Raw genomic sequence first — 16,171 nt, 5'->3', positions numbered from 1 at the left:
CCAAGGGTTACAGAAAACTCAAGATGAGGCAATTAGACCTTTGCCAAGAAAGAGATTGCCTTTTAAAGCTATAACATTAGGCAAACACCATAAAGGAACCGAGTCCCTGTCAGGGCTAATAAAGGACATAATTCCCAGTTTAACACATAAGCAGATAGTTCTGGGAAAAAAAGTTAATGTGCAAACAGGGCCCCACCACAGACCCAAGCAAACGCTCTCTTGTCAAAACATGTCCAAACAGCCTCCCCCCACAAACAAATAAAAATGCTTGTGACCAAAAGTCTCACTTTTCTATATGGAGAAATTATTTTAGCTCACTCAACTTCAAATGCAAACAAATTGGAGGATGGTCCTGACGTAAGTATCTACGGTGTAGGATATAATAGCCTTTTGCCTGAGTGAAATGGTATCTAGGACACACTGATACTATTCAGGGACAGAAAATCCTATAATGTGCACAGCCTCCACTGAAGCAATAATTCCGTCTTTAAGCTACTTCTGGGACCATCGAAGTGTAATTTCACATATGTGAGTCATCATTCCAGATAGTACACATGTTGAATATTAATCCTGTGAGAAACAGGATTATCACACCCACAAACATGAAACTGCATGGTGCTAACAGAGAGAGAGAACAAATTCTAAGATATAAACAATTCAGAAGAAAATGTTTCACTGCAAGGATGTTTCAGATGTAAAGCTAAAGTCTTTTATTTTGGCATAGTTGGGTATATATAAGGGATACTTTATACAAAGGGAAAGATGAACTACTCCGCTGCTGGATTCTCTATTATCCCTCTGGAATTCAGCATTGAAGCTGTTTATGCCTTCTGTTCCACAGAATCTGTATTATACAGGCATTCTCACCTCGAAAGAGCAGGGCTTTTATCAGTATTCTCCTTCTGCCACATTTGCACACTGCTTACAGCACAGAAAACCTCATCGCTCAGAGATATAATCAGACCAATTTCAAAGAATCTTTTCATACTTCTTGGTGAGGGTAAGAATGGTTTACTTTAGCTATCAAAGGTTAGAAAGTACAAATTTTCAAAGGGGGAGGGGCGGTTACTGTTACAGATATGCTTGAGCAATATTATTGCACATTGGAAACTCAACTGTTCTCAGTATTGGTTTTGCATTGATTAGATCCAGGGCAAGAAAGGAAGATTTGAGTAGATAGAGCTCCAAAATGATTTCAAATATTGCATTTGTCAATACATTGGCTTTGAATGATTTGCATAGAATTACAAACGTGACAGCAATTCTTCTGATGTGTTGGTCTGAAGGCAGTAATATTTCAGAAGGGGAAGCCACCAAATTTCCTGTAATGTTACTCTATTTCCTCGACCATTGCCACACTTGGTCTCATTTTGGAGATTAATAACCATTTTCTGCTTTTATCAGTCAGATGTAAATAGGGTGGCAACAATTTGTTACAAAGTTTAGAAAAAGAAATCATAAAAACCAATTTCATTGTCACCTAAGACTGAAGAGGGGTTTTTTTTGGAAGCTTCTGATTGCTTTTATGTCAATGAGTGTTCAAGTCAGAGGGTGTTAGAGAGATGTCACAGACACTTTGCCGCTGACAGACACACCCCACTAACTGCTAATAAAACACATCAGTCTTCACTTTCAAATTACCACCTTCCAAAAAGAATGCCCCAAGACTTTTGCAGCCTTTTTTCCCTCAGCGGCCATTACTCCATTCTCCAATCCCAGGGCCACCTCAAATTTGGGTTAAGAAGGAACTGTTTCACACCTCCTGTCTCTATTCCACGTTATAAGTTATATACTGTGATTGTAAAATGTAATATTTCTTCAAGAGTACTTTTAAATTTACACTAAGCTTCCACAGCGTCACCGAAACCTGTGACCTCCACTGCCTCAAACGACAAGGGAAAACAGCGGCCCCTAAATCACACTTTCCAGATTTGGCTACATATCACCATCCCTGCATTGATGCAGGGTTAAAATCCTGGAACTCACTCCCTGACAGCACTGTGGGTGTACAGTTGAGCTGCTGCTTGAACAGGAGGCAGCTCACCACCACCTCCTAAAAGCTGCCCTTGCCTGAGAATATCTTGTTCTAAGATTCAGTCTTTGCTAATTTGGAGATTCAAAAACAATACAACTGGTTTTTAAGACAATAATTTTTATTATTGTCACAAATAGGCTTACATTAACACTGCAATGAAGTCACTGTGAAAAGTCCCTAGTCGCCAAATTCCGGCGCCTGTTCAGGAACACAGAGGGAGAATTCAGAATGTCCAAATTACCTAACAGCACGTCTTTTGGGAAACCAGAGCACCTGGAGGAACCCCACGCAGACACAGGGAGACTCCGCACAGACAGTGACCCAAGCTGGGAAACGAACTTGGGACTCTAGTGCTGTGAATAAACAGTGCTTTTTTAAAATAAATTTAAGAGTACCCATTCATTTTCCCCAATTAAGGGGCACGACTTGTGGGAGGAAACCGGAGCACTCGGAGGAAACCCATGCAGGCACAAGGAGAACGTGCAGACTCCGCACAGACAGTGACCCAAGCCGGGAATCGAACCTGGGACCCTGGTGCTGTGAAGCAACTGTGCTAACCACTGTGCTACAGGACTTGAAATTCGAATCATGCCAATGGATTATGTTTTAGCATTTCAAAGACATTTATACTGTCACTCATCTCAACGTCAAACGGTCCTAGGTGAGTATTGACATGAAAATGGCAACAAAGGTGGGGAAGTCTGGCCCCAGCCTAACCACCCAGCACCTAAACCCAGTTGCTATGAACCACTCTGGGAATCTACCTCATTCTACTTTACATTCACACCAGATGCTGCATAACATCAGGTCAAATGGATTTGCATCTACTGGGGCAAATTCTAAGCTTCCTTCTGAATGTTATAAAGTGTTACCATTATAAAGTAGCCAAGTGGGGAGCAGGGTTCCATTTATGACCACCTTTAGTACCACTGCCGCTGGCAGTGTAACCCCAGCCTCCTGTCATACTACACATAGCTGCTGAAACAGTACACAGGAATTGAACTGAAATTAACTGAACAGCTGGATAAAGAATATTGCTCTGTCTCTGTTTGGATACAGGAACCCATGTAGCTCAGCCTTTTGCAAGTGTACAGAAGTAGAATGAAGAAACATTCCAGGTTAATGGCATTTAGCCACTGTGCAACATCACAAGCAACTCCCTCCATAAAATCCTGAAGATGGAAACGCGAAGACACGCTGTGGTTTTTTTTTTCGGCTGATCCAGTGCACCAAAACAAAAAAACACACACCAGTGCGTCTTCCATCGACCGGCCCTGTGCCTTGCTTCTAAATGGAAACTAAAGTCGGGAGGGTGGCTAACACCAGTTTTCGTGAAGTTATGATGTGAAATGGGTGTACGAGCCAGACTGCAACTACACCCGGCTGGGGTGGGCAGATAGTGCATCAATTCCCATTTAACTTGGCTTGGTGGTTAAGGTATGAATTTATACTGCTGGCATAGACCCACCCCCCATCTCCCATCCAATAAAATACAAAACACATCCACTTAAATGGTCCACCATTTTCAAAGTGCCCAGACAGATGGCGCCCCTCTCCCCTCCCCAAAGCAATGCACCAAAGAGATAAGACAATCTGCTGACTCTCAACAAATAAAAGACTTGAGAAAAAGAAGAACCCTTTGCGCTTTTTACTTTCCAAGTTATGGATTGGCACTCATTTCAAACGGATTTATACATTATTCATCTTGTTCTCCTTTTCCTATAACTCCGGTCAAAGGAATGGGGGGGGAGGGCGGTGGAATAGTGAACAGAGAGGCTTAAAGAAACTGTGACGAGGGATTTGAGCACAGGGGGCTGTGGACTGTAATGAAGTGACGGGGCTGTCAGACTGGAATCTGCCTTGTGTCTCTTTAAAAGTGAGCCTGCACCGAGGGGAGAGCCGCCAGCAGTCAGCCAGACTCAATCATTTGAACTGATAACACGAAAGCTCAGAGAGTGATGCTCTGGAAGTGTGCGCACCATGGAGACTACAGGAGAGACTTTAAAGACTTGTTTTACTCTCCCTCGCCATTATTGTCTGTACATAAAATTATCAAATTCTACAGTGAGAATATGCTCTCAAATATACAACTGGGCTTCATAACATCTGTACAGGTCTGTGAAGAGAATTTTTTCCATCTCCCAACATTTCTACAACAGTGTTATCCTATCACCCACTTACTATTAATACCGCGCTGCTAGTGTGAGTTTAATCTTTTTGGCATGAGTTTAACAAAAAGAGACATTTTCCATCCGGCTCAAGGGCAATTAAAGCAGTCAGGTAGGACAGGACTGAGAAAGTGCGCCCTGGATAATGTGTGTGTGCTATCTGCTCAGTGGTTGGTTGGGCTTTTCGGAGAGATTGTGTTTCTTGGGGGTTTTCCACCTCGCCCCCTGGAAGGTTGACTTATCCTAAAGCGCTGTGGAGACATGGGTAGGGGGAGAAAACTGGGCAAATTAATCCTCAAAATGTCAACTCCCAACAAACAAAAACAAAATCAACCAGATCTGGACTTATTGGAGTTAAGTCCTAAGAGTGTTGGTGCAGTCTTGCCTCTCCCTGGGCAATGAAGACATGACAATGTGGAGACCAGGAGCACACGGCTGCCACCTGTGCTGTTGCCTCTCCCTTCCTGTAGTTAGTTAAAAAAAATAATAAACATTTCACAGCTGCAACATCTTATAGCACTGTGACCAACCTCCTCCACCCACACACAAACATACACCTGTATATTCAAACCAATATCAACACTGTTCGATACAAATCAACACTTCCAAATGGCCTTGTGCCCTTTCCTGGGCTGCTAACCCCACAGCCAATCGGCTCTTACCTATAAGCAAATCCTTGGAACACTCGGCAAATCGCAGAAAACCCTTTATTCAGACACTCACAAAAAAGTGGAATTCGCTGTCTCCTGAAGCTGCAGACGATGATACAACTTGTGTCCTTTCTCTGAATTGCAAAGCCTAACATCTCCATGTCACCACCCATGGCCGTTTAAAAAATGTTAGCCTGCCCAGAAATGTTCACCCATGACCAGGCTCCACCTATAGAGCGATGCACCGCAGCAAGTTCGCAGCCGGACGGATGGAAGTACAATTCGCCATTTCAATAACCTTTGCTACAGGAACTCTGTCCGCAAAGACGGGTGCGGGTTTTAAATGGGGGGTGTGGGGGTGGGGGGGATTCAGCAGAAATAAAGATGCGCACGAATTAATGTCTTAATGAAAAGGGGTTGTTGCTGCAATAGATTAAAAGGCACATCTCGAACAGATGAGATTTTTAAGATCAAGGTATAAAGTGAGAATCTTGGGAAAGGACTGCACAGAGTCATTTCCAAGCGCCGAGCCTGTGAGGGGGATCGCTACTTGACATTTTAGATAATTACGTGTATTGCTTTAATTAATGTTGTGGGTGCCCAATGTAAACGGCACCATAACCACTAAAACACTGACAAACGTGTCTTTAATATACTTTACTGCCTGCAATACAGGCAGCCACTGTTAACTTACACCCAGTATAGCGCTGCAGACCATGTCCCAATAAAGCACACATTTATCTTTTTTTAAGTCAATGGAAGGATTATTAATATCTGATGAAGCACAGCAGAGATTGACCCAGTTTGGGTTAGAAATGTCCAAAAATATAGTAATCACCCCCTCCCCATCCCTCTATCTAACACAAAAAAACTCGAGCAGCACTCATACATCCAGCAATGTGGACAAGTTGCAATCTTTGGCGAAGAACACTGACCGGGAGAGAGGGGAGTGTGTGTGTGTGTGTGTGTGTGGGGGGGGGGGGGGGGGGGGGGGGGAGAGGGGGGGGAGAGGAGAGAATGTCAACCCCCAATCGGGGGGGGGAGGAGAGAATGTCAATCCCCAATCTCAATTGGGACTCTCTTTTCCTCCCCAACTTCTCCAGCTTTATTTAAACATCATCTGTACACTTAACGCAACATCCACCTGTCCCATTGGAAACAAGCTGCCTGGGCACACAGAAACTGGAGTGAACTCTATCACACCATCTCTCCTTTACATTGCCTGCCCTCGGCCCAAGTTACCGCTGTGAGGAAGTTCACAATAATGTGAAACACAATCATGCGTTTCCATAGAAACTCCGCTTTAAATGCGGGTGAATATTTAACAAGACCTGACAGACAATCTCTCTCCCACTGGCATTTTGTGAATGCGGGTGAAAGGACCATAAGACCTGCAAATCCACATCCAGCCCGAGATGGCAATTCCGCGCCCATCAGCTCCACGTACTGTCTCTGGGGCTGTGGAAGGAGGTGATGGGTCTGAGTCCCGAGGACTGGCTGCCCCCTTGTTTCTGCACCTGAGGCAAAGCACAAATATCCAGCAAAACTGCATTGATATGGCGCCTTTCTTACGGTTATGGTCAGTTTTGTTTTAAATAATGTAATGAGGGGTAATTTAACCTGGAAACACAGGTTGACCAAAAGCTTATTCGAAGGGGTAGTTTTTTTATGTTTGAAGATTATTAGGGAGAGAATTCACAGACTGGAACCGCGGCGTCCAGTGGCGGAGGGGGTTGACACAAATGAGATTGACAATGCCGGTCAAAGCTCCAAACTCCTGGCTTCTCCCATTGCGCTGGTGGTCGCGCCAAGGTGAATGTAAACCCCTCAGTCCAAAGAGAAATGCGGTGAATGTTTCTGAACACAGTCTGTCAACCACATCAACTGCGGCATCTATGGATAGGGGAAATTCCGGTGCGCTCCAAGACAAAGCCCTCTTGTAACTTCTGACTTGGCCGCTGCTTGTTCGTCACATGACGAGAGTGGCTTTCTCGACCAAAACCCGCGTGTTCTCCGAGAAGATTCAGGACTTGCTTTTGGGACAATGTGTCGAAATAGATACACACACATTGAAAAAGGGCAGGGCTGGGGGGGGGTGGGGGGAGGGCAAAATACTTTTTCAACCTTTATGATTTCTAATCGATTATTTATCGTGGAACGTTGGGAGTACAGTAGCTCGGCAGACTTGCTCGAAGTTCCAGGGCAACAGCAATTTTGCTAATGTTTCCGAACTAATGGACGAACTAAAACCTAGCTGACAGTAACTCCCCACCCACTCACCACAGTGCAGCTGCTATTGACTGCTGCATTGTACACTACACACTAACTTCTTACTAATAGCTTCTTAGCCACAATGTCCTTCTTCAGAAATTGCCAGCAATAATTGCCTCGATATTTTGGGGAGGGAGGTTGGAGTTAAAGCAAAACATACTCCTTATTTTTTTTGGCAAGTGGCGGCTGGATCGTGGGGCTCAGTCTGCCAAAGACAGCATTTTGGAAAATCTACAACACATAACACAAGACTCTCACACATGCAAGGGATTTTTTTTTTTTTCCTTTTGGCACTTTGATATGTCGCCCACTCACTCCTGACCCCTTCTCCCGGATGACACTAACATGTCAAAATGTGAAGTTAGGGAAACTCTGCTTTCGCGCAATCATACGGCATCCGGAAAAGAAGCCAATCGGTCCAGCCCGACTCTTTGAAAGAGCTTCCCCACTGAGCCTCACTGCTCGTTCCCCATTCGCCGCAACCCCCCCACCCCCAATGATTTATCGAATTTACGAATTGAACCAGTGTGTCCCAGATCATTCCAACTTGCATTGGTGAAGAATGTTCCGTCTGCAAAAGGAGATTTTAAAAACGATGCTGGGACGTGGGACTCTAAATAAACTAAACATTACGAATATTTTTTGCTTGCTGTCCCATAATCGTTTCAAACTAAGTGTCCTTCCTCCCTCCAGTGACCCGTTTTAAATACATACACTGCATCCCCCCCCCCCCCCCCCCCCCACCCCTAAATGTGAAAATACAGTTAAGCTGTTACATGCAACAAAAATTATACTGGGTGGCTGGGTGTTCTGAAAGGGGTGGGGGGGGGGGCGGGAGCGCAAAGAATATTGTGGAGGGTGCACTTATTCAGAATGAGCTAAACCCCCAACACTCCACTCAACACCAGGAAGCTTTTTAGAGATTATTTGGGAGGAGGACGGGAGAGGGTTAAATTCTAATCTGTCAAAGGATTCAGTCCAGGGTAAAAGAATGCCTTGGGAATGGGTCACATGGCGCAGGCCAGCATTGCTGGTCCGTCACCCTTCACTGAGAGAGTCTGTGGTGGTAGCCAGCACTCACTAAACCAGGGGGGTGCTGTTCAAAGTTATGATTACATCTACCTATTGAATGTGTATAAACCTGATGAGTAAAAAGTCTAGACTAAACCTCAAGGGGAAGGAAGGAAAATAAATGTAAACATGGAGCCTTTTTTAAAAAAAAAATCTTGATCTTTGTGTGTGGATACTGATGTGGAAAGCAGGCTTTTCGGCAGTTGCGAAACGGATATTGTGGCCCAGGAGATAGTGAGGGAGCGGCGGGGCTGCACTTTTGTGTCTGATCTTTGCAGATCGCTTTGGTGCTGACGCTTCAAACTGTCTTTATTTTTCTCTTTTGCTGAAGATTCCCCCCTCTTGTCCCGGCAGGCCGCCCAGAATCTCTCACTAGCTCTTTGGGAATCATCCTCTCGGCATTCGCAGTCCTGCCAACTCTGCACTCACCTCCCTAAATTTAACCCTTTGGATGCCGGACAGCTCGCTTGGCCGCATTCCCCGTGTTACACAGAGAGAATGCTGGCCACAGGGACTAGCGGGCCATTCGGCCCAGCTACTCCAAACTGGCGTTTAAGCTTCACGCCAACCTCCTTGTTGCACAACTTCATCCCAACCCCATCAGCATAACCAACTATTCCTTTCTCCCTGTGCTTCCGACTTAGATAGTCCACAAATGTTCATCATCTAAAGCCTGTTCGGTGGAAGCTATAACTTTAGGTCTCAGAAGCCAGACGAACAAGACTCTGTTCCTGACAGAGGTGGGCTTAAGGAATGAATCACATATCTAATTAGCTAGCTAATATGCTCTCGCTCTATCCCCCTTTCTCTATATCTATCTATTCATCGCTCGCGCTCAATATCTATCTCCTGCGCTCTCTCTATATATATGCGTTTATCTATATATACATATGTTTCTCTCTCTATATATATATAATGTATCTGTCTATCTCTATCTGTCTCTATACATATATCTCTCTAAATATATAGGTCGATCTCTGTCTCTATGCATCTCTCTATATGTCTATCCATATATCTCTATATATAATCTCTATATATACACATGTCTCTTTATATATATGTATATGTCTATTTCTCTCTCTCTATATATATATGTCTCTGTACATCTCTTTCTATATAGGTATGTCTGCCTATCTATCTATCCATCTATCTAACGTCTTTTACAGCTTCACCACTCACACAAGCTTAAACCCGCACCAAATAACTTCCATTTTTGGAAGCGGGTTAAATTGTCATTTTAAGCCATTCTGACTCATTTAGCAGCCACGGCCCTGGGCGTATTAAACCCGATTTCTCGTTTAGACACTGGATCAGTCAGTGATCAGTTGAAAGCAAAAAAAGGCAGGACCACGCTGTCCCGATAAATCACAGACAAACCCGAGCGCAATTCGCCGCATTCAAGCCAGTCGAGACAAGCAAATGCCGGACTAAGGCGGAGGCAATGTCATTGCCTTTGGCCCAAGCGTTGTGGCGACGCGACACCGTTTGGAAGAGCCTGCCCTATTACCTCATTTTACCAGTTTAATTATTGTACTTTGTTGATGTGAATTCCGACCTTTTGACCGTCTCCACTCACTCTGGCTGGGCTGGGGGCAGCCACTCCGGGGGGGGGGGGGGGGGGGGGCGCAGCCACTCCGGTCTTTGGTAGTCAATCCCGGGCTGGCATAACCTCACTCCAGGAGATTCGCTGGGGGAACGTTACGCCACAGAAGGAGAGCGAAAGAAGCTGTAATATACTCCCCCAGATCTGGGGAGTTGTGGTGTGGTGGGGCAGTAAGATGACAGTATCCCTCTATGTCAGGCGGAACTTTCAACCCCAGCGCTGCTGAGAATTTGAACCCGTTTCAGAGCGGACACGGGCTTAATTTTTAACATGACTGGAATTCATTTCGGCGAAATCAAAGACGGAGAGGCAGTTCCTTTAAACAGCCGGTTAAAAGGCGGCATGTGGGGCAGTGGTTAACACTGGGACTACGCCGCTGACGACCAGGGTTCGAATCCCGGCCCTGGGTCACTGTCTGTGTGGAGTTTGCACATTCTCCCCGTGTCTGCGTGGGTTTCACCCCCACAATCCAAAAGATGTGCAGGGTAGGTGGATTGGCCACGCTAAATTGCCCCTTTAAAAAAATTGGGTACTCTAAATTTATAAAAAATACAGCCGGTGAAATGGACATGGAGACGGAGATACCTGGGAGGTCTGTGTTCCCAGTTAATACTGTACTTTGCAAGGACACTGGTGGGGGCAAGAGGAGAGTGGGAGTGGAGAATATGCAGTCCCACAACAAGATTTCCAGGCCAGTGATTTCCCTCAGTCACTAAGCTGCGCTTTCTTGGGACTTTTCCATTAAAAAAATACGATATTACTGACCATGCTTCTTAATCTAACATTCAACCTTGTCAGCAAACCTCCAAATTGCCAAGCCCAGCATAAATGGCCCACTAAAGTTGTCCACATTAAACTCTGCCCTTTACGTTTCACGAAACCTGTAAAATAGACGTTCTGCTTTGCTCTATATTTAGAGTTCCCCTTTTGCTCACATCAATAAGCCTGACTCTTAAGTGTTCCAGTTTTTCACCTATAACCCCTGTACCTATTTGAAGAGAATCGCTCATACTGCTGTGAGCTGGAGTTAAAGCTACAAGCTCGTGCTCTTGAAAAGATCGCGCATTCTTAATTTTCATTCGCAACCTCCCTCCGACTACAAGTCTGCCGATGTCTTTAATAGTAACTTAAAACCACTGTCCATAATTTAATATTCAAAATGCCATTAAGGTAATGGGGGATTAGACATATGGACAGCGAAAGCTGCTATTCATAGTAATTATTGAAGTTAAAATTTAAAAGTTAACCTCACTCGTGTCTGAATTTGAGAATAGCGACTGGAAGACCCCCCCCCCCCCCCCGTGAGGCAGACACACCTTGCAACAAGGGACCTAGCACTGCGTGTTAACACTTGAACCACCAACTGAGTAATGCACTGAGTAACGTCTCTTAATATTTAACCAGGAGGGAAACCAGGAATCCAGGAGGTTTCAGTTCTGCCCCTGAACACACAGAGTGGGAGTTCAAATCGTCTGCCTCCATTCTCAGGGGGTACACACCCAGTCAACCTCAGCACTCAGCTGCCGCCGCAGCCAGAATAAAAGGGAATAAAGTATTTTTTTTAAAGCGGTCGTCCCAAACACGAAGCCGTCAGAGGCGCTGATAACTCGGTAACCGAAGGGGTTTGCATTTATATAGCGCAATCCGGGATCGCAGTACGTCCCCAAAAGGCGCGTTAAAGCCTTTGAGTAGTCAAGGGGGCGATCTTGAGGCACTGTCCTTGTTTTTAAAAAATGTTGTAATGTACGGGAAAAGCTCAGCGTTTTTGTTTTTAAACAACGGAATTTAAAAAGGGTTTCAGCTTTGTCTACAGGGATTAAACTGGAGGCTCAGACCCTCCACTACCCAACACACAAGTCACATCTCAGCTGCACCCGGGCAAATGCTGTAAATACAGCAATTCTGAAAAGCCAAACCCCATACTTTTTTCTGCGGAATGGTGAACTGTGCCGGGGGGGGGGGGGGGGAGGGGGGGATTCGCACATTAGAAGCTGCAATCGCTAATATTCTGGCTCAACAGATCGCGAGGCGGCCAATGAGGATTACATGAGGTGGGGGGTGGGGGTGGTTTGCAACTTTGAAACAATGTCCTCAGAGTTTGCAGCTCTAGTTTATAAACGCAGAGTCAAAATATTGACGGCGGCCTGAATCGCGGACGAAAGGACTGGGTTTACAAATACCAACGATTATTCATTTCCAAGGTACGGTTGTCCTAGCTGCTTGGAATCTCGAACTGCTTACAAATCATCTTGCCATTTTATACAGAGAGATGGCGGTACAATAAATTAAATATCTGTGGCTGTTCACGGATGCTTCACCATTCCCTTTCTCTCGCTCTCTCGATACAATGGGTGAATCTACAATCTGCGCAATTGTTATCAACCCTAACAGGCGTTGAATGTCAGACCATTCGCAACGCTTGTGGGGGTGGGGAGAGAGAGAATCAGCCAGGCACAACTTCCTGGAGAAACATTAACAATTCATTTAACCAGCTGGTGGGGACCCTAAACTCCCCCACCCCACCCGGTACCTTTTATTTCGCTTTATAATGTCTAGATTTCTGTCTTTTGTGTGTGTGTTTAGCGTTGCGCTGGTTCATTGCCGTCACAAACTCTTAAATATAAAAAAAACAAAATGGTGTTGATTGAGAAGTGGGATCCTGGAAAAGATCTACTCTAAACACACCAATTCCCAGTCCTGCTTCAGCCAAAACTCTATCTCTAAAGGAATATCCTTCTCACGTAGACCTTGAGCGCTAAGACTACCGCCTGGTATTTTTGCCATTAATGTGTGCACATCAAAAAGCACAGAGGATTAAAAGGGCGCTCGTCGATTTTGGATATTTGCTCCAATTTACTAATGATACTGGTTTTAAGACCCTTCCCAACTTCACTTTGGAGGAATGACTTGAATCTTGCTGCTTTGTCAGTCGAGCTGTACAATCTCTGCCTTAAACCTGGCAATGGTCACAAGTTTTCTTGTTCCTCTCGTACCGCGTTTTTACATAAGCGGATTTTTTGTGTGTGTGTGTTTTAAATGAGGAACCGTCCGTCTGGCACCGCGTAATCTCCGACTAGAAATCAAACGCAAATGCCACTTCCTAACCACCCTGGAATCGACACCAGCTTTCGGTATGGGATGGGGGGGTTCAGGGAACCACTGCTACAGGAATACAATTCAAAACTGAAATCCAATGGAGAAGCTGTCTTCACAGCTCGCTACTCTCTGCGACCCACAACGTTAATTCACAGGTCACATTTCAAACGGCTGTTTAGGCTGACGGGGGATATGCTAAACTTGAAGGTTTTCTACCCCACCTTCCGCCGATGCAAGTAAGCCTCCCGATGGAAAACTAAACAGGCACAATGCACCGAATAAAGGGCCACTTACTTCAATAGTTATCACCCATCCGAACCAACAAACATTCACACCGACCCCACATTGTGGAGAGTTGTGCTTATCATTTGAGAAAGGTGTAGGGGAACAGATACAACATCTGATTGCACTCAGTGAGACCTCGATCGTGGAGATGTGTCGCTGAATAACATTGTGAAGGACTATTGTGTTAAAGGTTTAACACAATTAACATAGTAATCGGGTCATTGTATAGAAAATAAAAGTAACTTTGCAGAACTTCTCAGCGAACTTTTTGAACCCTGACAATCTCGTCTCCCCTCGATTTGTAAATATATATATATATTTTACTGAGCACAAACTCTCGTGGTTTTGAAAAATCATTGGTTCGAAACAGGTTTCCAACAAGCCGAAAACGGCCCCACCTGGAAGACAGACCAGCCTTCATTCCGAATCTGCCAGAGATCACAACGGCGGCGACAGTGGAAAAGGCGAAATAAAAAGTCCACTCACCCGAATGCCCGTGCACCGAAACCGGGGACGAGAGGTACTTGCCCGGGGGCAGATGAGAGGCCAGCGCCGAGCTCATGTGGCCGGGCGAGGGGGCGATCCTGCCGGCCGGCGCCCCCACCCGATGCGCCTCCATGCCCAGCCCGGTGAGCAGGGGAGACGGGACGTGAACAGTCCGGTGATGGCCGAAGTCTCTCCCATCCATAATCTGGGCAGTGGGAATCCTTTCAACTTGTGCTCCGCAACAAATCCCTGCTGCTTAATACCGGACGACTAGACAGTCCCAAGATTTGCAAAGATATCAGGGTTTCTCCAAGGCATTCTTAACGACATCTGTGCAAAGAGGGGAGAGAAGCATTACCTTAAAAATACTGGGTGCAATTCTTAAAATAATATTCATTCTTCAGCTCATACATTCACATGAACTCCCGATTCACAATAAAATGTCCTAGTTAATTGAGACGGGCTGAGAGTGCCCTTTGTGCTTTACATTCAAAACATTCCCCTCATTATTTGTGTTCTTTTAGCAGAGATTGCAATTTCAGATGTCAGCGTTCAGTTCCCAACAGCTGCCCAAAGTCCCGTCTTTTTGTAAACAACTATTTCAGCAAACAACTCAAAGTCTGCCTCACTGAACAATCCGCAGAGACTCCAGCCTTAAAAAAAAACCCCAAAAGGGTTGCTTTCGGAAAGGATTCCGTGGGGAAATGTACAGAAACCCCCCTCCAACTCCCATTCGCCAGCACATCAACAGAAACAGTTTATTTTCTGTCCCTCAGATCTTTATTTTAACTTTACAGCCTGGGTAAATGCTTTAACGTGTGGGCTCACAATTGGGGGAAAAAAACAGCTGGCTGTCTGGTCGTTACCCGGGAGGGGAGGAAAGTAGCAAATTGTAAACAGGAATCCCTCTGCATATAAAACAGAAATCCTTCTAAACACACAATGCACCAAAATGTTAAATATTTTGTAAAGCATTTTTTTATCGACTCAAACTCAACCCATTCAAATTAAATATCTGGTTACTATTACTGACAGAGAGCTGAACTCTTGCTAAGAATATGTTGGATCTACTCATTTACTACAGGAACGGTCTTTTTCCCGGAGCGCTCCTTGTGAAAATAACCTCCCCCCCCCCCCCCCCCCACCCCCAGCCTTTAACCCCCTCTGGTCGTTTCACGAAAACCACTCCAATCCCCCTCCGTTCCGTCCACGTACCATGGACTGATTTGTTTCCTCGGCGCTGGCTTTGCCGTTGAGAATTTTAGCCTCTTCTGAAATCCCAAGTTCATTCACAAATGACTGCTTTCGCCCCAATATGCGATGCACCAACATGCTGCAACATGCAATCGTCGAACACGCACAAATGCCTCAAAACTCATCGCTTCGGCTTGGGGACGAGGAGAGTGGGGGGAGACCTATCCCGAAATGTCCCTTGTAGAAGAAGCAAACATTAACAAGAACATCCTCGGATAGATCCTTTTTTTTCCCTCCCCCATCCAGAAAGCTCCGGCACATTTGCCAAGTGAATCCTTGAGGAGCATTGATTCAGTTTCCTCCTGGCTTTGGCCAGTGTATCATGAAATGGCTTAAATCCCGATTTAATTAAAAACAGCCATTTGATCAAAGACTACTATCGAGTGCAACTCTCCCCCCCCTTTTTTTTTTACTTTGGAATAAAATGTAACTTACTCTTTTTTTAAAAAGAGGGAATCAAATGCACTTTTGATTATTTACACATTTTATTTTATTTTTAAATAGAAGCACATTTGCACCGAGATTCTTACTCGGCGTTACAACGGCTCCGGTCTAACTACAGCGGAGAGCAAAAAGAGCTTCTTCGACAGCGATAGTTTTAAAATATATCTACATATATCTAGAAAGAAACAATCCCAACCTCTGTTCCAGTAACGTCTAGTGTTCCAGTGACTCTTCCTTCCACAATCCAAACTTGTGCGAATGCGCCCGGAATACTGTTCTTCACGGTTTACGCGCCATCTCATTACTTCACATCTTTTACAACACGGTTGACTGTGCAATAGTTTAGAGGGGGGTCGTTAGGCGCAGAACTTTACTCACGTTGGCGGACCATTCAGACTGCTAAATAGAGAGAGAGGAAAAAAATCCCCCCTCACACACACAGCTTCACTTAACTTCCAGTTTTCTTTGAAAGTCCAAGTTTTAGGTGAACGCCGATTGTGGAATCGCCACACAGAAAACAAAATACCGAATCCATCACACCCACCCCCACCTTCTCTTTTTTTCAAAAAAAACCTCTCTTCAACTCTGGCCACTCTTCCAAACTCTTTTTTTTTCGCAATGAAACACACATTGTTTGGCCATCGCCTGCCTCCCCTGTCAATCAGCCCGTGTCAATAAGCCTCCGATTGGCTACAGTGGCTGTCAATCAAACCATGTAAACACGCCTTCCGATTGGCCCGGGGCCAGTTTAGCCCCCTCCCTCCCTTGCGACGGCCCTGAAAAACCAATTAGAGTGCGGGAAGTTTCA

The 16,171-nt window shown here is 45.1% G+C and overlaps 1 protein-coding gene across 8 annotated transcripts in view; it reads right to left on the bottom strand.

Moving 5' to 3' along the window:
• tnrc18 (trinucleotide repeat containing 18) overlaps nucleotides 1-16,171 on the bottom strand; it is a 209,172-nt gene that overhangs the window by 180,618 nt on the left and 12,383 nt on the right. For 2 of the 8 annotated variants that reach the window (XM_072480916.1, XM_072480921.1), the window contains exons 1-2: nucleotides 15,560-16,118; nucleotides 13,666-13,995 (exon numbers count right to left, since the gene is read on the bottom strand). In XM_072480916.1, coding sequence (XP_072337017.1) covers nucleotides 13,666-13,867 — 202 coding nt within the window. In that variant the 5' untranslated portion in view covers nucleotides 13,868-13,995; nucleotides 15,560-16,118. Of the gene's footprint in view, nucleotides 1-13,665; nucleotides 13,996-14,880; nucleotides 15,097-15,559; nucleotides 16,120-16,171 lie in introns of those variants that run through there. The other 6 variants (XM_072480922.1, XM_072480924.1, XM_072480919.1 and 3 more) reach the window with 4 other exon arrangements.

The sequence above is a fragment of the Scyliorhinus torazame genome, chromosome 17, assembly GCF_047496885.1.
Source record: "Scyliorhinus torazame isolate Kashiwa2021f chromosome 17, sScyTor2.1, whole genome shotgun sequence".
NCBI classification, from domain to species: domain Eukaryota; kingdom Metazoa; phylum Chordata; class Chondrichthyes; order Carcharhiniformes; family Scyliorhinidae; genus Scyliorhinus; species Scyliorhinus torazame.
Note: the sequence above shows the minus strand (reverse complement) of the source record. Positions and strands in the feature narration are given on the sequence as shown.